This window comes from Protopterus annectens, chromosome 2.part1 (assembly GCF_019279795.1).
Source record: "Protopterus annectens isolate FY-2018-M chromosome 2.part1, PAN1.0, whole genome shotgun sequence".
In the NCBI taxonomy this organism is placed as follows: domain Eukaryota; kingdom Metazoa; phylum Chordata; order Ceratodontiformes; family Protopteridae; genus Protopterus; species Protopterus annectens.
Window position 1 is genome coordinate 800,501,008 of NC_056729.1, and position 23,842 is coordinate 800,524,849.

General features: G+C 38.2%; 1 protein-coding gene across 1 annotated transcript in view; it reads left to right on the forward strand.

The window, feature by feature from the left end:
• SGCZ (sarcoglycan zeta) overlaps positions 1 to 23,842 on the forward strand; it is a 3,417,736-nt gene that overhangs the window by 3,181,867 nt on the left and 212,027 nt on the right. The window contains exon 9 of the mRNA XM_044062501.1: positions 21,150 to 21,273. Coding sequence (XP_043918436.1) covers positions 21,150 to 21,273 — 124 coding nt within the window. The remainder of the gene's footprint in view (positions 1 to 21,149; positions 21,274 to 23,842) is intronic.

Below are 23,842 nucleotides of genomic sequence, written 5' to 3' on the forward strand. Positions count from 1 at the left end.
AGAAGCCCAAACACATACTCTATGATGTTTCTAGTTTGTATGTGTGCCTCAATATGGCATTCTTCCATGGATGTGTGTGAATTTCTGATGGGTGTCATCATCCACGATTCCAGGGCATCACTAGCATCCCCCAGTGAATGGCTGTGTGGGATGTCCCCCCTAGCAGACATCTGGTACAATTGTGATGCATGCCAGATATAGGAGTCATGGTAACTACCAGGGCTGCCAGCACAGACATTCATGATAATGCCCTGGACATTGCATACAACTTGGCAGTTGATGGAGTGGTACCCCTTGGGTTGGCATAGATTCTACCCTCCTCACTGGGTGGTGACCTTATGTGTACATAAGTGCAATCTATTGTACCCAGTACCTCAGGGTAGTGTGCTACATGGTAGAAGTTTTACATATTACTGGCCCTCACCCTAGAGGAAGAAATGTGCTCACTGGCATGTAGTAGCATGGCACCCAGGAACTGGTGGAGTACCGTGGATGCTGATGCCTGTGAGACACCATCATGTCCCCATTTGGTCTTTAGAAATTACCTGTAGCTAGCATCCTAAGTGCTACATGTACCTTTGTTTGCATTGGGATGGGTTTCCCTCTGTTGGATCTGGGTCTGATTTGAAGGCAGCAGAGCTCAGTGAGTTCTTGTAGTATGTCCCTCTCCACCCTGTAGTACTCTACAATCTCCAAGCTCATGTAACTCCTGGAAGGTTACTTTGGGCCTGAACAGTCTTCTTGTTTTCTATCTACGCCTATTTTTTTCCAAACATCTTTATTAAATTTATACATATGATAAAGGCAATCTTACATTTATATAAATGAAAAACATGCAAAATGATATCGCTTTAGTTGCAAACAGTTTACATTACAGACACCATTGAAAGAACTGTAGTTGTAAACATTATACATCACTTATAAACCATCCAGTCATTGTCATTTAAGCATTATATAGCTCATTCAAATCCTGCCTGTTAAATCTCATTCTTGCTCTGCATAAGTTGTTCCCACAATTCCCATTTTTTCCTATGTAATCTGCTCCTTCCATTTTCTAAAGATCCCAGTTCCGGTTGTTTTATCTCTGTCACTATATTCACTGCTTCTAGTAAGTTGGTCTAGATTTTGATTTCCATTTTCTAGTAATTGCTTTTTTGGCAGCCACCATAATTATACTCAGCAAGGCTTTACTATGTCTAGGCAAGTCTGATTCTGTAGCATAACTCAAAAAAATCATCTCCCCAGTCAGTGCAATCTGCTCACCCAGCATCTCCAACAGAGTGGTCTGCGGGGAATCTCAAAAGTCTTCCAGCAAATCACACTTCCAAAAATATGTTCCCAGCTAACTATTTCTTGCCTGTCACACCTCCAACATTTGCTATCCACCTGAGGAAAAATTCTTTGGAGTCTACTGGGGGTATAAAAATACCTATGTAAACACTTCCAGGCAAAGATCCTAAATCTTCTAGACTTTGTTGCTTATTTGGTAGATATACATATACATATATCTCCCCATTGTCTCTTTGTGAATTGCTTATCAAGTCTCTTTTCCCAATCTTTTCTAAGCTCCTCTGATTGATTCTTATAATTATCATGCAATATTTTATATGCTTTACTAATTGTTCCTTTTTTAATGGCAGCTTCTGTTCTAGATTCTATTAAAAACTCCACCAGTGCTGCTGTTTCATTTAGGAGCCACCTATTTGTTTCTCATTGCCTAAGTTTTGGATAGCAATTGTAAAAGAGTTGAAGGATTTTATCTGGGAAGGGAAGACAGCAAGGGTCAAATGGGATAAGCTGATTCTACCAGTACCTAATATGAAGAGCTATTTTAGAGCAACACAGTTAATGCTCATACATAACACAAGCAGAAAATTATAATTCAAAGTGGAAAGGAATGATGCTGACACAGGGAGGAAGCTCAAGAAATAAGGAGAGATTGGGATTTTGGATGCAGACTCTTAAGGAGAACAACCAAAATCATACAGAGTATTATACTCATAGCAGGGAGAATTCTAAAAACCAAACCAGCATGGGAATGGAGAAAAGAGATTTTGCCAATAGGGTTGACTGTGGTCAGGGATACAGATAATAGGCAAGAGGGGGCTGGAATTTATTGGAGAAAACTGGCAAAAGAACCAAGATATTGGGAGCAAATAACTAGAAAGGGAAAGGTAATAGAAAGGGAAGAGGCCAAGAATTTGTTTGGACTGCAGGTTAGAGATTGCCTTCTCTGTCTAGGCCTACTATCATCATCAGCAGCAGCATTGACTTCAGCATCTAGTACATACAGAGGTAGCAGACCAGCAGCAGCCCCTAGCATTCTCTCAAAAATTCCCAAGTCAGTACTCCAATGGTCCAAAGTATTGGGGAAAAAATCAGAATGAGGGGTGCATGCGTACATTATAGAGCTCTGCTGTAGGTGCAGAATGTGTGATTGGCTAACTATGATGCATTCAACCTGTCTACAATATAATTAACATAATTTAATGGCCCTATTTTAGCTTAAACAAGGGTCAAAACTAATTAAATACATTTGGTTTTCAGACCCGCTCAGCACAGCATTGTGCCTTGCAAACATGCACACCGAAGTTAAACAGAGCTTAGAAGTTAGTGGACACCCCCCCAAGAGGACACACTCAGCCAGGCGGCGCACCATGCAAACACACGCACTTAAGCTGAAATGAACTTAGAAGTCAGTGGACACACCCCACTGGTGTCAGCTACATACTATGTAAATAAAAACATGGGTCTTAGCCAACACGAAGAGGATATGCAGACAATTTATGTGGTCCAAAAAAATCAGCCACCCCATGCTGTGCTAATGGAATGCAGTTCTACATCCACAGCGGTAAAACAAATAAGGTAAAGTAAGTAGGAAGGATCTCAGCTTGCTGGTAGCATTTTTTTTTATGGCAATGTATACTCCAGTAATTGACAAATACATAAGTATATAGGTGGGGCTTATCTTTGCATTAGCATGAGATATGGTAATGTATAAATTGTTTCCAAAACTCTTAGGTCAGGGGAAGGTGGTTCGGTGTATGCTATCTGTGTCCAGTACAGGTTTGCATCCAGAGAGGGCTGAACATACCAGCATGCTGGCAATCCTGGGTTGGGAAGTAGTGTGAAATATGCTGTATTACAGGATTTCTGTCCTACTGTACTCTACTAATAACTAACTCTTTGTATTCAATGATCTCATGCTTTGAGATGTCACTTGTACCACAGGGATTTCACATGCACTCACAGTGTAGAAGTAGAGGATGTAAGCAAAGAGGTGCTCATGACTCCTAACACTCCATAGTTATGCGTATGTCCAAACAAACTTGGATCAAGTGTTTTTGCAGGATGTAATGAATTTAAAAGTTCCATCCTGAAGTAAATAAAATTGCAAACAAAAAAGACTGCAAGAACAAAAATATATATATAAAGGACCAGTATGTATACTGTAAAAACATGTATTAGATATGACATAAGCAGAAACTTATTTATGTCAGATAGGCTGAGAAGGTTACTAGGGTACAAAAATACAGCAAAAAGTATGTAAAAGGATTAGTGGGCCAGAGAAGCCAATACATTTGAAGAATAGGTGAACGTATAACTAGACATGAATGCTGTACAGAAGAATTTCATTAAATTAAAAAATGTAATGAACTGTGCTGAATATCATTATTGGGTCATGTTCTTAATATAGGTATATGTTTTTCCTAGATGTTTCTGTTTTTCCCTTACTAACTCATTCTTATTCCTCATCCTGTCTTCTGAAACTTCATTAGGTGTACTAAATGCCATTCTTCAGTTTTTGGCAGAACTTGGAAATCAGTGCTACCAGTGGGATCTTCATGTTAAATGTTGTACATCAACTTGCCATAGCCAGATTACCTGATTCTTTGTGTTATGCAGTTAGTACATGCAAGTAAAAAAATGTTGCTAAGTCTGTATAAGTTCTCAGATAATGTTAGGCTTCGTTGTTGTTCTTCTTTCAGCTTTTTCCCAGTTAGGGGTCGCCACAGCGGAACTCCAGTCTGATAATGACTGGCAGTAGGTTTTTACGGTGCCAAGGTGCCAGCTCAATGCCCAGCCTTCAATGAAGGCATGCCCATTCTACGTATGTCTTTCGAATGCCACTCGACTGCGGGGAGGACATGCAGACTCCACACAGAAGGCTCTCCAGCCGAGAATTGAATGGGAGAACCTCTTGCTGTGAGGCGACAACGCTACCGCTGCACCACAGCAGCTCGTAATGTCCCATTAATATAAAATTTGTATTTTCAGCAACATAGCAATTTAAAAGTCCAGGAATGGATCTAATGTTTCTTCTAAAATAGGCTGGAGTTTGTAATCATCAACATGATCTTGTTGGCCAGAACATAATGGATAAGGGGCTATTTATTTTGACCATAGGGGCCAAGAGCATTGATGTGCATTGTACATACCATCCTTTTACTTGTCTGGTAGACTGAAAATATACCATTCCTTGATAGCTACCAGGTGGCTGGCCTTGTTAGTCATGTAAGCATGTGTTGGGGGGTCACAACAAAAGAGAATAAAGATGTCTCAGAAAAGAGAATGTCTACAGGATGCCTGTTAACCTCTTGAAGTGAGGTGTTCAATACTTTTATTTAATACTCTGTCATTTCCTTAAACCATTTATTTTTTATTTTTAGAAAGTGTTGGGAATTGCAGTATCACATCTCACATTTCTGATACATTCCTACTTAATTCAAGAAAATTGCAGTTATCTTTTCAACTAGTCTTGCATTTTTAGCTTAATGAGACTGTGTTCATGTCTGATATATTTTTGTTCTGAGCGCAAACACTTTATAACTGTAAGTGATTTGACTATGAGTACTTTATCAAGATCTGTGCAATTATTTTTAATGATTTTAATATGAATTGCCATATACTAAAAACCATGCAACTCTACAACATCTGAAGCTTACTACATTTAAGACATTGTGACTTTTTAATATTAGAAGTCAGTGGATAAATAAATAATAATAAATAAATGCAGCTTCACTTTCACAATATGATTAGTCTAAGCTTCCCTTGTACCATCAAAATCATGATGAACATGTCCAACACCATCTATTTTAGAACTCTGTCCACATTTATGCTTCTTTGTGTTTGTGGTTTTCCTGTGATACCTATGCTATTCTTAGGTTTTGAAAAAAAAAATGTTGTATCATTGCACTCCTATAATGTCTGCTCATTAACAGGTGAATAGCGAAGAGTGTCATTTAATTGGATGAAATTTTGCAGCTGTAAATTGATAATAAATCCAGTGGTTAGATAGCACTTCTGACTTGCAACATGTATCTCCCTCTTTACAGATATAGATATCAATATACATACAGATATTGATATAGATGCAAATATAGAAATAGGTATAGATATAGATATAGATACAGATATATAGATATACGTAGGTGTAGGTATAGGTATAGGTATATATATTGATATAGATACAGATGTAGATATAGATAGAGATATCAATATAGATATAGATATAAATATAGATATAGATATATATCTTTAGAAACTGCAAGAAAGACTCAGCCAAGCTAGAGCATTCACTGTGTAATAGTAGTGATGGCCTATAGGATATATAAAAATGAGCCCTTAAGGACATGCCATTGTTTCAGCTACATGGCTTATGATTGCTTATGACTTTTTATTTTATAATTTTTATGTCTTAATGGGAATATTCCAGCCAGCAAAGCCAAACCTCTCAAACTGTATACTTGCCATACTCAACCTTTTACTGACCTTATCAGTACAGCATAAGCGCATTGCTTGCCTAAACTTTAGAGACATTGACATTAACGCCAACCCTTATGTCACTAAATATTAGACTCTCTGCAAGAAGAAGTGTATTTATCTAGATGGATAGTACTTTTGTTTAATAAAAGCAAGCAAATAAGTACATATAGTCAGTCAGTTAAAACCCAGACAGACAGTCTTCACTGTTTAATATCTTAAACCTCATGTAGTGGACAGCAATGGGATATATGCAAATGATCTCTTAAGGCCATACTCGTGTTTCAGCTGCATGGCTTGTGAATGCCCTTAACTTCTTACTTCATTTTTTTTAAGTCTTATGGGTGCATTCATCAAGTAAAGCCAAACCCAACAAGCTGCAGACATGCCATGTCACTCTATTTCAGATCTCATTGTTACAGCATAACTAGATTGTCTGGCTATACTTTCGAAACACAGAGCTTAAAACCAAGCCTTATGTCAATAAACATTAGAGTGCCAACAAAATCCCAAATAACATCTAAACCACATGGTAAAAGGTCACACACACACACACACGCACAAACCATTCAGTAGAAACTGTAAGAAAGACCCATCCAACCTAACGTCTTTACTGTGTAATACCATAAACCTTCTATAGTGGAGGCCCATGGGATATATACAAGTGATCCCTTAAGGATATGCCCATGTTTCACTACATGACTTCTGAATGCCAATGATTTTTTTAAGTCTTTATGGGTACAATCAGACTAATAAAGGCTAAAACCAACTAGTAATGCACATGCCATGTTTTGGCCTTTTTCTGACATCATCAATTCAGTATTAAGTGGATTGTTTAGCTATACTATAGAAACACAAAGCTTCAACCCAAGCCTGATATCCATAAATATGATTGCCTTCAAAATATCCCTATATCCAATCCAAAGGGTGGAAAGGTCAGAAAGACAAACTGTTCAATATAAACTGCAAGAAAGATCCAGCTAAGCTTTCTGAGCTTTTGTGGTAAGGATTTCTATTACTGCACTCTAGAAGTAGTAAAAACATTAAGACTACTTCCAAATTAAGGGAAAAAAGTATTTTTCTGACTATATAAAGCAGGAAGAACACAGTATGTGCAATGATCTACAGTAATAATTTCACTAAGGTCAAGGAAATCATGTCCAAGTTCTGGCATATTTTGAAAAAATTATTCATTTTTTAATATTGTCTAAGTGAATTGTAAGTATAGCTTTTAGAAAGGGCATAACCATAGGACAATCATTAAACTGGTTCAAAAGTCCAATACGTATGAAACCAATATAGCTTAATATTTGACTTAAGGTTTTTTCCCTGTCTGAGGTGTGCACATTGTGTAAGAATATGTAAGACTAAAGTATTCATAGTCCGGAGCTTCGTGTATTTGTAGTGGTGATCCAAGAAGAGTGGTTCTATGAGACTATGCAAATAACAAATTGTCAGGGTGATTACAGAAATGCAAAGGACTTTTTTTGTGAACATCCCCATGTACTAGAAATGTGTAACATGATTAATTCATAACCAATAGGTGGACAGATGCTAAGCTGTTAAGGGGAGTTACATATGTGTGCCTAAGTTTGATTTATAGCCATGAATCTATAATTGACTTATCTGCATCCAAAGTGTGTAAATCACTCAGAATTTATACCAGAAATCAGCCATTTTCAGTCGAATACAGAGATGCAAGGGGAACTGAGTTGGTGCTTCAGCATACCTCGACATTTTTACTGGAGGAGTTGCTTGGGAAAAGGTTCTATTTTCATGCTTGTGCATACTTGGACATTTTACTGAAGGGGTTTCTTGGGTGAAATGTTTTATTTCAGTGCTGGTGCACACCGGGACAGTTTACTAAAGGGATCGCTTGGGTGAATGTTTTATTTCAGTGCTTGCACTTATCTGTATATATTAATTGAAGGGATTGCTTACATGAAATGTTTAATTTCAGTGCTTGTGCTTACCTGGCCATATTACTGAAGGGGTCAACTGGGAGAAATGTTTCATTTTGATGCTGCACATAACTGGACATTTTACTGTAGGGGTTGCTTAGGTGAAATGTTTCATTTTAGTGTTTGTGCATACCTGGACATATTACTGTAGGGGTCACTTGGATGAATGCTTCATTTTAGTGCTTGTGCAAACCAGGGCATGTTACTGAAGGGCCACTTGGATGAAATGTTTTATTTTTAGTCTGTGCATACTGGCAAATGTTACTGAAAAGATCGCTCGGGGGAAATGTTTTATTTTTTACTTGTGCATACTAGGAAATGTTACTGAAGGGGTCGCTGAAGGAAATCTTTTTTTGTTTGTTAGGGAAGTGCTTGTACATACTTGATCCGACTGCTGAAGTGATAGCTGGGCAAAATAATTTATTGTGTCATTTTAGTGCTTATCCATACTTAATACAAACTAATGAAGGGGTTACTGGAAGAAATAATGTAGTTGTGTATTAGGGAAGTGGTTGTGCATAATTGGAGAAACAAATCCATGGATTGCAACTCCAATATAAATGGTGAAGCACAGCATGTAACAATGAATGTGCGTACCTCAGGGATGTCAGACTATAAATTGCAGAACCATCTCATTAACATACAATACTTTAGAACACTTCTCTTTTCCATCTCATTATTTTTTTAGGCCTTATGCATTAGTGTTGTGTTTTGGAGGTCTTTGAGATTTAACCAAGTTATTCTTTAGAACCTTAACATGTGATTGATTATGTGTATTGTGATGGTCTTGGAGAGGTGTGATGTGTGGTATACTGCTGATGAATTTGGTGTCTACTGTGTGTGAAATGTTTGTGTCCAAGGATATTACATTTGTATGTCTCTCACACACTGTGTTATGCTGTTTGACTAATAGATGATCATCAGACAGCATGAGACAATTCTTACACTGTCTCAAGATACCCACCTGAGTCAGGCTGGCTAGAGAGGTTGTGGGGAAGTGCTGCTGCATCATACCAACAGGAATGACACTATAGGCAGTGATAACTATAACTGTTTAGAGTTTAGTTTTAGGATAATGTTTGGTGTACTTTCTAATGAGTATTTAAAGTTCATTACAAAACAACTAGCCTGAAAACCTTCTTCTCCTACCAGCAAGAACCAGTAAATTAATTATAGTAAAATAAACTCACTAAATTACTACTGAAATCAGTGCATGCAGTGTCAGCACACTCAATAGTAAGCACTTTTATCAACGTTATTTTAGCCTGCTGAGACATTTTATAGTTATCAACAGCTAATAAATGGGAAGAGTGAGATGATTATGTTGTCAAATTATTATAATGACAGGCAACGACAGACACATTGTGATTAAGAACACAACCACAACAAAATGGATGAGACAGTAAAACAAATATACCCTTAGCTCTGAGATGGCTAGCCTGGAACAGCCTTCATGCAAAGACTAGTCCTGAAATAGCCTGACACATACTCAGTTCATAAGAATAATGTTTTCACAGGAGATTCCAGATCCAGACCAACAGGAATGGGTTGTTGTCTGAGGACCGTGGGTTGGTATAATGGTTAAGGTGTTTACCTCGGTTTACTATCAAAATGTGGAATGTCACTTACAAGAAACTTGGATGGACGAATGTATCTCTTCCAGTTTCCGTAATGCTATTTTGAGTAATGTTTGAATGCACATTAGCAAATGGTAGTGTACATTTGCTAATGTGCATTCAAGATTCTGACAACAGATCACACTACAGTGGGCAACAGGAAATTTACCCTTTTCCTCACTGTAGTACAATCTCGGAGTTGAAATATATAATATGCAGGGGGTATGGAGGGTGCAGGGGGGCTTGTCCCCCTGCAGAAACTTTACTGGTAACTTGGATTTTCGACGTTGGAACTTCCAGTGTTTGAATGTTGATTCCAAGTTTACCATTTTCCGACATTTTGGTAATTCGGTATTACCAAATTCAGAAAATGAATTTGATCAAAATATGGAAAATTGTTTTGATTTTCCACATTTTGATAATAAACCATTTACCTCACTGTTCCCGGGTTCATCATTTGATTCTTACTTTTGTAAGTGGAATTGGCTATGCTTTAAATGGTCCACAAGACCAGCTTGCCTGATACTTACCTATAAACTATGTTAATTTAACAGAGGCAGTCAGTAAATCATCCATAGGCAGTCAATCTCTATATAATTCAAATTGAGGCTCACATTTGGGTTGCACAGCTAGGTTTATAAGGGCCCTAGTTGTCGTTAATGTAGTATACACCTATGACCCTATAAAAGGAAGTTGTGCCAAAGCTAACTACAGGCAGGCACTTCACCCACATTAACACCAAAAGCTGAAGTGGTTACATGTTGTGAATTGTTTACATCCTATGCAGTAAGCCAGTCAAACTGCTTAGACCCATCGTCCTACATCAAAGCATATAAACAGTTTTTCTAATTACTCAGCACGTGGGTTCTTCGGATCTTCAGAATCCTCTATGTGGTCTCATTAACTGACTTGAGTCACTCCAGTTTGTCCTATACTGAAGGGTTTTGGAAACCATCTCCAAGGCTAATGCTTTGGTTTCTGTGATATTTATTTATTCTGTGATCTTTATTACTGGAACTTCCCCTCTGGCTGCTGTGAGTTCTTCCTGGCCATAGCATCTCTTTCTTCTTACAATCTTCATACCTTCTAACTCTGCTCTTCACTAAAGGACCATCCCTGAGTGAAGACTAAGGACAACAGGCAAATAACTCCAGCCTCCTCAATTAAGAAGTAAAGCTACTTGCTGTCCTATACCAGAGCCCTGTACCTTGTTTCCCCAACCAAGTAGTAAAACTGATACTTTCTCAATTTTTTTTTTGTTATTCTTCCTATATGTATTAAAAGTTCTGCTACCTAGCCAGGTTACCCAGCAGCCTTACCCCTTCCTAGCCCTGCATTACTCATTATCTTACCCTTGCTAACCCATTCTATAACTGTAAAGTGCCCCTTCCTCTCTTGATAAAATAGCCAACTCTGTTCTCAGTCTCTCCCTCACCCCTGAATAACTCCTACACTCTTCTCTTTTCCTTCCAGGCCAGCTCTCTCCACTAGTCCTGCCTTATATTCTCACCCTTCTCTGTCACCCTGCTACATCTCCCAAGTACAGCTCTGCTGTACAAGACTGCCAATATACCTCTTAGTCTACTTGCTGCACTCCTCAACTTCTGCCCTTTTGCTTCCCCTCTTCTTCACCACCTCAGATAATCTTAACCAACACTTACCCTTACTTCCAGTAAGGTGAATTGCAGTAGCCTGCTGCTCACTGATTGTTCTCTCAGACTCTCTCATCCTTCCTGTCTGAACCCTGCAACTGTTTCTCCTATACTCTGCCTCTTGCTCTTGATACCTTTTCGACCCACCCAGTGCCTCTTTTTTTCTTTTTTTCCTCCACCTCTCATTACATACTTAAAAGTTACTCCCACTTGATTCCTGCTCACCTATCCCATTCTTCTCTGCCCCTTCTCACCTCTATCAGTCTGCACCTTGTTTCCCCTCCCCTTCCCTCATCACTTCCTTCACTAGTCTATTAATTCCCAAAGACCTGCGTGGCGCCATCTTTATTACTGGAACTTCCCCTCTGGCTGCTGTGAGTTCTTCCTGGTCGTAGCATCTCTTTCTTCTTACAATGTAAGTGTTTGCACTGCTGTTTTTGTATTAAAAGCATCCTGTAATACTGTCAACTTACTGCTTGAATTCCTGCCCATTAAAGCACAATTAAGTTTCTAGGTCGCTATTTAATGATTATGGGCTGCTTTTCTTCAACTGTTGAAATTGTATCTTTTTGCTTACTGATGTGCATATTTGCTTGCTAAACGACATTGCCTCAAAGTAACACACCAAATGATTGTCCTGCCTGATATATTGTAATTAGCGACTAAGAGTTCTGCATATACTGTTCAATTTGCCTTAGTCTCTGCATGTAGAGGTGCTTCTCATCTGCGCTTTCCTCATGGAATCAATGCACGCTACTCTACTCCTGTTGCACAGCGCTTGATATCTCACTTTCACTTTAGAAGGACAATTGTAATACTTTTCGTCTTTCAGTAGCTCGCTCAGCTTTTATGTTGATTTTAGCCTAAAATAACTTATTTTTACTCAGTGTGAGGAGGCCTGGGTTAATTTTTTCCTGGAAAAAGCTCAATTTAAATCGCACGCGTTTGTTTTTTCTTACTTTTTGCTCTCCTCTTCCCGCCCAGCTGAGCAGAATTGCCTTCAACACGCACTCTAGTTCCTATCTACATTTCCCCATAGCCCGAGGGTGCTTGCATCTCTAATCTGCCAGCGATAGATTGATTGGTCTGGAGACACTGTTGGTGTAAATAATACTTAGTGCAAAAGCGCTCCCAACATTTCTGTTTATCCAGCACCTCTTACTCAGCCTTAACCACTCTCTTACTCAACCTTATAAGCACTGAAAGTAAACATTTGCGGCTAATATAATATCACCGCTGTACACCAATACAACATCAGTACTATACAGCTGATATAAAAGCCATGCTGTTCTCTCCAGTGCTTAAGTGGTGACTTAGCAGGAGAACTCGTAACCCTCCCAGATACACATACCAACAATAGGATGGCGTTCCACTATTTAAGGTAGATCTAGCAGGGTCGGCGTACTAACTACCAACAAGCATTGGGTGTGGATCGAGCCTGCACCTAGCCTCCCTTCTCAACCCGCTATTTTCCTACTACAGTACCTCTGAAGTAGCATGGGTAGTATAGCTTATTTTTCCCTGTGTAGACAACTTACCTTAGGAGCCATCTTGGGTAAAGTGATTTATTATTTTTCTTTATTATTTCTTTTTTGTATTCTTATTTTATCTGCACAATTGCTCTACTGAATTATACACATTGTTGAAGCAGATATTTGCAGTCCTTACCTGCTATAGCCTATTGCATAGAATATTGTGTTCTTGCCTATTCCTATAATTGCACATGCTAACAATATATGTGAACTAGCCTGCTTTCTAACCTATTATTAGTACTAAGGGTTAGTCTATTGACTGAATTGCTGCATTGCTGTGTTAACTTGAAGGCTACTGCACTGAAATGAATGATGTGCTGTATATTTGTATTTACTGAAATGCCTATACCTTGCATCTAAATTAACCTGGTTTCCTCCCTACTCTATCTCCTTTCTTTTCTCTCCAACCCCCTCAGCTTCATACCTTCTAACTCTGCTCTTGACTAAAGGACCATCCCTGAGTGAAGACTAAGGACAACAGGCAAATAACTCCAGCCTCCTCAATTAAGAAGTAAAGCTACTTGCCGTCCTATACCAGAGCCCTGTACCTTGGGAAGCAATAAAGTACGTTTTTCCCCAACCAAGTAGTAAAACTGAAACTTTCTCAATTTTTTTTGTTATTCTTCCTATATGTATTAAAAGTTCTGCTACCTAGCCAGGTTACCCAGCAGCCTTACCCCTTCCTAGCCCTGCATTACTCGGTATCTTGCCCTTACTAACCATTCTATAACTGTAAAGTGCCCCTTCCTCTCTTGATAAAATAGCCAACTCTGTTCTCAGTCTCTCCCTCACCCCTGAATAACTCCTACACTCTTCTCTTTTCCTTCCAGGCCAGGTCTCACCACTAGTCCTGCCTTATATTCTCACCCTTCTCTGTCACCCTGCTACATCTCCCAAGTACAGCTCTGCTGTACAAGACTGCCTATATACCTCTTAGTCTACTTGCTGCACTCCTCAACTTCTGCCCTTTTGCTTCCCCTCTTCTTCACCACCTCAGATAATCTTAACCAACACTCACCCTTACTTCCAGTAAGGTGAATTGCAGTAGCCTGCTGCTCACTGATTGTTTTCTCAGACTCTCTCATCCTTCCTGTCTGAACCTGCACCGTTCGCCCTGTGGGCTCACTCTGCTCCCCTACCCTGCCCCCAAATTCCACCCGCCCCCTAGCACTCCTACATTTATTCCTCAATCTCTCCTCCGCCTTGTTCCAATTAACCAATTAGCTCTTCTCCCCGCCTTACAACTACACTTAATCCATCCAGTCTAAATTACCCAACTTCTGCTTCTCCTTTCCACTCCTCCTACCCAATTTCTTCAGTCTCCTCTCATATATATCCTCTATCACCTCTCTCTCAATACTCCTACTCCCCAAACATCTTATTACTTTATCCCTGCCTCCTTCATACAACTTCAGATAAACTACTTCTCTCCATACTTTCATTCCTCACCTCTAACATACTCGTTACTTCAATTGGCACTCCCCTCTCTCCCACTTTGTACAACCATGGTTTCCTCAATCCTCCAACAACTTAAAGTCCCCTGCTTCCTCCTTCTCTGTCTGATTCCTTTATGCTATATCACCTATTACTCTTCATTTGTTTATACAATTCCCCCAACAAAAATAACTTCCCCCTCAAACTCCCTTCACCATAACTCTTTCTCTCACTTCCATTCTATCTCTTCTTATCTTATCCCACCCAATCAACTTTATCTGTTCTACTATAAAATACTATCCACTACTGCTACTACATTTACACACAAATTAACCTTATATCCAACTAAACCCTCTATCTCTATACCAAAATTTCTTAGGTCTTTTCTACTCAATAATATATTCTTAGCCAGAGATATCCACCCCAATCCTGGCCCCATTCTCTTTGCCAACAATAATCACCCAACTCCTTTTCCCCCACCCCCAAAAATATTAAAAATCTTCACCTTGAACTCCCAAAGTCTCAATAACAAAGTCCACCTCTTCCAGGCCTGGTTAACCCACAACCAACCAGACATCTTAGCCATTTCAGAGACTTGGCTTAAACCCCATATCTCTGATTCAGAAATACTTCCCCCTGGATACCACATTATTAGAAATGACCGACCTATAAAAAAAGGTGGAGGCTCTGCCATAGTTTGCTCTAAATCACTAACTGTAATTCCCCTCCAAATTCCAGTTCCTCAATTTGAAAATACTGAACTTACAGCTGGACTACTGAAACTAAATAGACACAAAAATATCTGTATTATTGCCCTATATATCTCCCCTGGAAATAATATCCCCATCCTCGAAAACATTTTCCAATGGGCTTCTACTAAAGTTAACTACGAAACATACATCTTAGGTGATGTAAATATCGACTGGAATAAAATTAACTCTCTCTCTCCCCCTCCCTTGCCATCAACCTTTATAACTTCACTCAAACAATCCAGCATATAACTAGACCCAACAAAACTAATCCCCCGGGTTCCTCTATTGACTGGATCCTAGCCTCCAATCCAAACAAAATCACTAATTCTGGAATTCTGGAACAATTCCAGACACCATTAGTGACCACCTCCCAGCCTTCATTCAACGCACTACCAACTCTTCCCCTCACCAACATCAATACATCCTAACTCGTAATCTTAGTAACTTCAGTCCCACAACCTTCTCAAACCTATTCAAACAAATGAACTGGCAAGACCTTAGAACTCTCTCGCTTGATGCTGCTATCAACTACTTCAACTCTGTTTTCTTAGATACACTTAACTCTCTCGCCCCTATCAGAAATAAAAGGGTAAAAATAAATACCGCTCCTTGGTTATCTAAACATACTAAACAAATTATGCATCAAAGGGATAAACTATGGAAGCTGTTCCAAAACAATAAACTGCCCAACACCTTGCTCCAATATAAGCAACTATGTAACCAAGTAAAACAACTATTTACCAAGGACAAAAAATCCTATTACTCCAACCTCCAATCTAACAATAACAATAACCCCAAAAAATTCTGGAACTCTATAAACTCTCTCCTTAATCCCGGTTACAAAAATAATCCCTGTCCTGACCCAAATAAATCTGACCAAGAACTATGCTCAGAATTTAACTCTTTCTTCTTACAAACAATATCTGACCTAACTATGACCTTCCCTACCAATATCCCTTCTTTCCCCCTTTATTCTCCTTCCAATTCCTCCAATAAGCCTCTACTTAGATTTGAGCTCAAACCTGTCTCTACTAACTTCATAAAGAAACTTCTATCTAAACTTAAACCCTGCTGTAATGCCCTGACAATATTCCCTCCTCCTTTCTAAAATGTGCTGCAGATGGGATAGCACTCTCAATCAGCATCATCATTAACAGATCTATTAATGAATCTTACATCCCCAAATCATGGCGCTCAGCTTATATCCTTCCACTGCACAAAGGAGGCAAGAACACCAACATCTCAAACTTTCGCCCTATTGCTCTACTCTCACCTATCTCTAAAATCTTAGAAAAGTGTGTCCACTCCCAACTTATGCCTTTTCTAACCAAGAACCATCTTCTAACACCTACCCAACATGGCTTTCGTTCTGGTCATAGCACTACTACTGTTTTATTATCCTACTTAGAAACTATCATTCAAGCCCGAGACTCAGGTCACCTGGTCTCTACTGTCTTGCTTGATCTCTCTAAAGCCTTCAACACTGTTTCTCATAATCATCTTCTCCTTCAACTATCAAACCTGCATCTATCTCCTAATTCTCTATCCTGGTTCTCTAGCTACTTATCTGATAGGTCTCCGGCAGTCAAATGGAAAAACTCCATCTCCTCCTTCCTACCCACCCCAACAGGTATACCACAGGGATCCATCCTGGGACCCATGCTCTTTAATATTTTTATTAATAACTTTCATTCTGCTATCTCCGATGCCAGAATTATTCAATACGCAGACGATTCAGCCGTAGTCTGCTCTGCCTCAAACATCTCTGAACTGCTTCTCAAAACCCAAGCTGCCTTCGCAACCACTGAAAACTGGATGCACAAAAACCACCTCTCCCTTAATGCTAACAAATCCAAAATTCTCCTCTTCTCCCCTAGAAAATCTTACTCCTTCAATAAAGACACTTTCAAAGTCCTTAGCAACTCTAAATCCACTATTGAAGTTGTTCCCTCTGCAAAACTCCTCTGTGTTACAGTTGACGAATTCCTAAAGTTTGACATACACATTCAACAAAATATTAAAAAAAAACCATCAAAAACTAGGCATGCTATACAGGAATAATCGCTTTCTCTCTCACCACCAGGCACACTCTGGCCACTACCTACCTTTTGCCCTCTTTACTTTATGGAGCCCCTCTCTTAACCAACTTGTCATACTCTATCACCTCCAAACTAGAAAGCTGCTATAACAAAATCTCTAAATTTGCCTCCAACTGTAAAAACTCCACCCATCATTGCCTTTCCCTTTAATCCCTAAATTGGCTAGAACTACCAAACTACCTAACCTATCTGCAGCTCACAACAGCACACAAACTTATATTTCAGCCATGTAACTGTCCTGCTCTAGCTAATATCCTTCCTTCCTACACCCCTAAGAGATCTCTCAGATCTGAACATCAAAATCTGATTGCTATCTACAAACCTAAAAGTCCTGCTGGCCAACTTCTCCTCTCTTTCACTATCGGTAAGGCTTGGAACTCTCTCCCTTCCTCTCTAAGAACAATATCAAACATTGAAAATTTCAAAACTCAGCTTTTCAAACATCTGTCCACTAAGTGGAAATGCTCCTGCTTTCACCCTACCTAAAAACTATTCAAAAACTCACCAATATCCTACCTAGAGTGTAAAAAGGTGAGGCAGTCCTTTAGTCCACCCCAACTAAAAACTATCCAAGAACATATTCATACCACATGGAGTGCTCCATTCATTACACTCAAAATGTCCCAACGACTTATCCTCATACCCCTTCATGTAAATATTGTAAATAGATATCTTAACTCTCTTCTCTATGTGCTTATATAATGCATTTTCTCAAACTACACTATAAGAATACCTTTACAAATGTATAACCTTCTAAGAATGTGGTTATGTGCTCAAATAATGCATTGTCTTAAATTACCCTATAAGAACAGCTTATAATTGTATAACCTTTTAGAATAACCTTAGTGAAGTTGTAGTTGCCTTTGTTGTAATAATGAATGTTCCTATTGTACAAACTGGTCACCTCAATGTATCATTCATATTTTATATTTCTATATTTTGTATTTGTACATTTGGAGCTTTTCTCCCCAGGCCTTCACTGAATACAGGTCCTCAGGGCCCAGTGGACTTCCCCGGTAATCAAACTGGAAATAAATAAATAAATAAATAAATAAATAAATAAATAAATAAATAATATTGACTTGCCTTCATAGGATTCTGCTTTCATACCCTGTAATCCCATCTTCCTGCTACAACTGGAGATAGAACCTTCTGGCTGCTGTCAACCCTCCATCTTTTTAAGATATTGATTTTCTTCAATGAAACCTCAGCTCCTCACATACAGAAAAAAAACAATAATAATTAGCTGTAATAATTTAAATACACTGTGCAGCTGTCCTGTGGAGGCATCCTAACCAGCCCACATAAACTGGAAATAACAGCCATCTCCATAAACAGCCTGCTAATAAAGTTAAGTCTAATGCCTGAGGCAGAAAGACACATGACTCCACATATAATAATACTTAACCCACTAGGTACCCAAATGTGTAGCACAAACAAAGGAAATTGAAAGAGAACAAATAGATATTTGTATCATATTCTCCTCATTCTTCCTGCAACAGTTCACTTTAGTTTTTCTTATCCTCAACACTCATCACTCTCAAACTTATGATAAGAGATCTGGACAGATAATGGAAAGACAAGGACCAAAATGAGGGACTGATGTTAATGAGGCTCTTATAATTTAGAAGTTTGCTAAAAGAGCAGGTTTTATGTTGGCATACATTTACTGAAGGATATGAAAGCAAATGTCTGTTATTGTTTAGGGATTTCAGTCCTAATGAATTGAGAAACCCAAATGCTGAGGGAAACAGCCCCAAAATATGATACAAAGCACTTGACTTTCTGCAAAAGTGTGACAGTGAGGCATGATTTCTAATCTCTGACTAAACTGCAATTCCTCTGTTATCAGAGCCAGCTTTTACCACAAAAGTGTACCGTAGCATGAAGTACATTCCCAAATGGAGCCTTAAAAAGTCTGTATTCCCCACTAATCCATAGTGGAAGGATCTGCACACATTCTGTGTTATGCACAAAAATTAAAAAGAAAAAAATAGAAAAGAAATGAAAAAAAAAAAGAACGCATTATCATGGAACTTATAAACAAAGACATTGGCAACCTACAAACACCTCACCTAGTTTGGGTTCGTGAAGGGCCGATCTTGTCTCCTGAACCTGATTGACTTCTTTGAATCAGTCTTGAGAGCCGTGGATGAGGGTAAGGCAGTTCACACAGCCTATCTGAACCTCACCAAGGCTTTTGACACCATCCCCCACTCTGGAATCATAGATAGAATTGCTAAGCTGGGCATTAATCCCTACGTCACTCGATGGGTTGCCAGCAGGCTTACTGATAGAACCCACACCGTAAATGTAGCTGACTCCAAATCCAGCTACAGACAAGTGACAAGTGGAGTACCTCAAGGTTCTGTCCTGGGACCGCTCTTGTTTGGCATCTACTTCTCTGAAGTACTGGCCAACACTAAGGGACTCTGGCTAACAAAGTTCACAGATGACTGCAAACTGGGAGCCATTATTTAATCCCCAAATGATGTAGATACTCTACAAAAGGGCCTTACAGAAACAGATGTTTGGTGCCAGAGCCATGGACTCAAGCTCAATGCCAAGAAATGTATAGTTATCCCCTTTGGGAAAAAAAAACATGTACCTGTGAATTACCACATAGGTGGCAGTACACTAAACACTGAAAGTGTGATAAGAGACTTCACCTTCGATAACCACATCACCACAACAGTCAGGAAATCCTTCTATGTGGCATACCTCATCACTAAGGGCTTTTCATCCAGGAAAAAGAAGGTCATTGTCCCACTGTACTCATCCCTCATTAGACCCATTATAGAATACAACACCCCATTTGGTAAATACCTCTCAAAACAACTGGAAAGGCCGCAGAAATACATCACTAAAAGAATCACAGACCTAAAGCAGATGCTCTACACTGACTGCCTTAAAAAAACTCCAGCTATACTCTTTCACATATCGTCTACTGAGAGGCAATCTCTGCTTAACATACAAGGCCATGTCAAACCCAGAGCTGTTGGACATGCTACACTTAAATAAATCCCAATCCCTCAGAGCCACACACTTCAGGGATCTAAACCTTGTCATCACAATAAACAAAACATGCTGGAGGGATAGGTTCTTGACCCAGAGACTCCTTACACTCTGGAATAGACTGTCCATACATGTCAAGCAGAGCATCTCTTTGGCCCTCTTCAGAAGGAACCTTGACGACTGGGTGGGAGAAAGGAAATTCACCCCGAGGATCACGTCAGTCACCCTGCTAGACAGGGGTCCAGGGAAGTAAATAGTGTGGGAAGAAATAGCCTGGGATTTGTTATGGCTAGGCTTGTATAGGCCCTAGGGCCGATAGCCTAGTACCAACCTATAAATCTATGAACCAAACACTCTGGTTTAAATACCCTTGTAAAGCCTGCATGCAGTTGATATGTCTGCTCTTTGCAAAATGAAGGCACAGGGGCAAATGCGCTCACAGGTGAACTACATCTGATGTATCTCTGTCTTAAACAGTTGTACTTGAAAGAAAAAAATCTTTGTTTTTTTTTTTCTTTGACAGCAATCTTTCTGCACTAAAATGTTATTTTGCACTGGATAACCTGATATGTATTCACATTGCTGCTCTCTGAAGCAAGCAAAAACATGTCATAATTACTCCCAAATTCAGAAGAAATGTAGTTTTCTGCACATTTAAACTAGGAAGAATATAGTGCATGGTGAGCAGTTTCATTTCAGGCTTACTTCATAGACTTTAATTGTTAGGTATTAGTAGCATTGCTACTATAGTCTGTGGTTTAAGCAACTGCCAGAAATTAGGTAAGACTCAACTTTATTTATCTGAATTAATGTTGTTTCTTGAACTGGTACTTTATTCACATGACCTTTTTTCTTGTTATGTTTATTTAATCTGTACTAACTCATGGAAAGATGTATACTGCCTGGTTCCTTTTATTGTATATAATGTGATTTTTTTTACCTATGTCAATGCTAATAAAATATTATTAAAAAAATCATCAACTCGTCTTTAACTTTATTACTGTTATATCATTACAGAAAAGTATATAATCCTTTGTGATACTATAGAATTTGTTTAAATTATCGTAATACTACTAGATAGTTGTAAGGGACTACCTGGCTATCTATCCAGAGAAAGTTAACTTTATTTGTGGATTACTGAAAAAGTACACTTAATTATTTAGTATTTTGTCTTTGTAATTTGTCTGAGTTATTAAACCAGTGTTCTGTCTTTTAAGAATGCTTGACATCTTTTTCTGTAGGTTTGCCTGTAGAAATGACTCTATGCAATGATCTTAACCAGTCTGTAAAGAAGAATGCTAGCTACTTGATTTCTTTCTTTACAGGTTGGAGTCTCCTACTCGCTCGCTGACAATGGAAGCCCCTAAGGGAGTACAAATTAGTGCAGAAGCAGGGGATTTCAAGGCAACCTGTCGAAAAGAGCTACATCTTCAGTCAACAGAAGGAGAAGTAAGCTTTAATGCTTTCTAAATTGTTACATGGTTTCCCTTTCCACTGTGTAATGGAAAATGCAGAGCTACAATATTAGATGTCAATGGAAAAGATGACAGAGTATCCATTTATCACTTCAAAAGCTTTACAGCGGATTTGCAAAAGTGGTTTGATTTTTATGTTTGACACATTCATACATTTATGATAATATACCTGTTCTAAGGAAAAAATAGCTTGAAATATTTATGAAACAAGATTATGCGACACACTCATGAATGAGATGAAACTGCATTCACACTCAGAAACAAACTATCAGCAGACTGGTGTGGTCATTAAAAAATATCCTGCCTTTGTTGACCACTCCTTTTTAAACTGCTTCCTTTTGGTGATAGTAAAGAGTCTTTTTTTTTCCTTCACCATATGATTTCTCTGATTTCTACTTTTAATTTCAACAACAGTAAAATCTTGATTTAATGGACTATTGCACTTAATTTCCCCATAAGATGTATATAAGAACATGGCCAAGAGCACATCAAAAAGAATGTTGCAAAGTGGGATGATTTTGCATGTTGCTCTAAAAATAATGGCATGGAGCATATAGATTATTAGATGGTTCCATGAAGTGACTGTTTCTCACTTCCAAATAAACACTTGAATCAAGATGTTGCTAAAATAAGGTTGTTACAGTGAAGACTCCAAAACAGTACCTTAGTAACATAGCAGTATGCATTTACATTGCTGTCTGAACCCAGTATCTGTAAGGGAGAATGGAAAATGACAAGAGATTTACTTGTGACAGACAAGAGTGAAAATAGTCATAGTAATAAATGGGCCAGAAAAAACACCACATTAGAAGAATGTATGCTGGCATAACAAGGAGTTACAAAGACATTTTTCATAAGAGTTTCCTTGAATTATAAATTTAATGAATGGTCTTGAATATTGTTGCTGGATCTACCTCCTTATTATAGGGATAGTATTTAGAAGAATATATATTATAAATCATTGAATTCTATTAATGACTCATTACACTTGCTGTCTGCAGTATGAAAGTATGGGACACATATTATATGAGAAAAAGAATGTGGACTAGGACTAAACTAAGAATAGTAGGCTATAGGGCAAGTCATTTTGCTTGAACAACGTAGGCAGGGTATGTTTATGATTCTAGCATTAGCTCTCAAAATGCAGATGCGTTAGAATTTCCTAGCAAATGTTGCAATGCTGTTAGATAGTTTTCAGTATTATTTACTTCTTTCCAACAAACAATACTTGTCTACCATCATTAAGGAAGCAAAATCCTGTTCTGTGTGTGTATGTGTGTGCATCCACTGAAATACATATACATACATATATATATATATATATATATATATATATATATATATATATATATATATATAATATTAGCACAGTTAGGTAAAATAGCAACTAAATCCAATAAGTTAGGGATAGCAAGGATATAATGTAATCATTCATAAAAGTATTTAAATTAGCATTCCGGTAACAGATGCCTAAAGATGCCAGAAACATAGGGTGACATTAGACAATAATGTAATAAAAACTGATCTCCACGCCATTTGAATACAAGATCAATGAAAACTCATTGAAGAGAAAATATAAGCAATGTAACCTGTTCCATGAAGACCTATAGCTGTAAGTATTATAATTTACTGAACAAAAGAATGCTTGAGCTATTTAAAGACAATTCATTCACCCCCTTCTATTGCTAATAAGAAAATTAAAAGCAACAAAGAAAATAACAATTCAGAAGCCTAAAATAAAGCCAGATGCATCAGGATTAATAACTAGATGATTCCCCTACTAGAATTTATACATTTGTTTTGCCTGATAGATGCATTCACGCTCATGGATGTGATTAATTGCTCACCAGAGCCTAAGTGTTTAAATGCAATGATGGGGAATGATTAAGAAACATTAGGAAAAGGGCTGGGGCCCAACGTGTAACAAAGTTACTTCACTATCCCATTAGGCATTAGTGGAAATTACTTTGATTACCTGCTTATAGACCATGGATGAGATGAAGTAGGTAAAATAAAATGGAACACACAGTCAGTTTTAATCCATCTGTATGTGAAATACCTGTATAAATACAGCTTCCAGGATTACTCACTTTCTTTCACAATGAAGAGTTCACTTTCTCCAATAGGGATTAAACAAAACATTGTTCTGTATGTCCTGAGCCAAAGTTCACAGCCTTAAATAATCCTTATGACTGAATAAAATTAATTTCAAAGAAAATGTGAAGTGACAGCTGTTCTTTAACCAGAACTGAAAACAAGTACTTTCCACAGAAATGAACAAAGCAGCTTTATAATGAAAAATCATTAGGATTCTTAAAACAGCCATTTAGTTTTATTTCAGTTTTCTGTCATGCATGAAGATCAAAATGAGATTTATACTATCAGGAGCTTTGCTTTCTTTTTTAGCACTAATAATTGAAGCATATATTTAAAATTATTAAGTAAAATAAATGTATCTCTTTTTGTTTCCTCTTTCATTCTTGAATACAATTTGTACACTTAACCTCCTTGAGCAGATTAGTTTCCAGGACCATTATTCATCT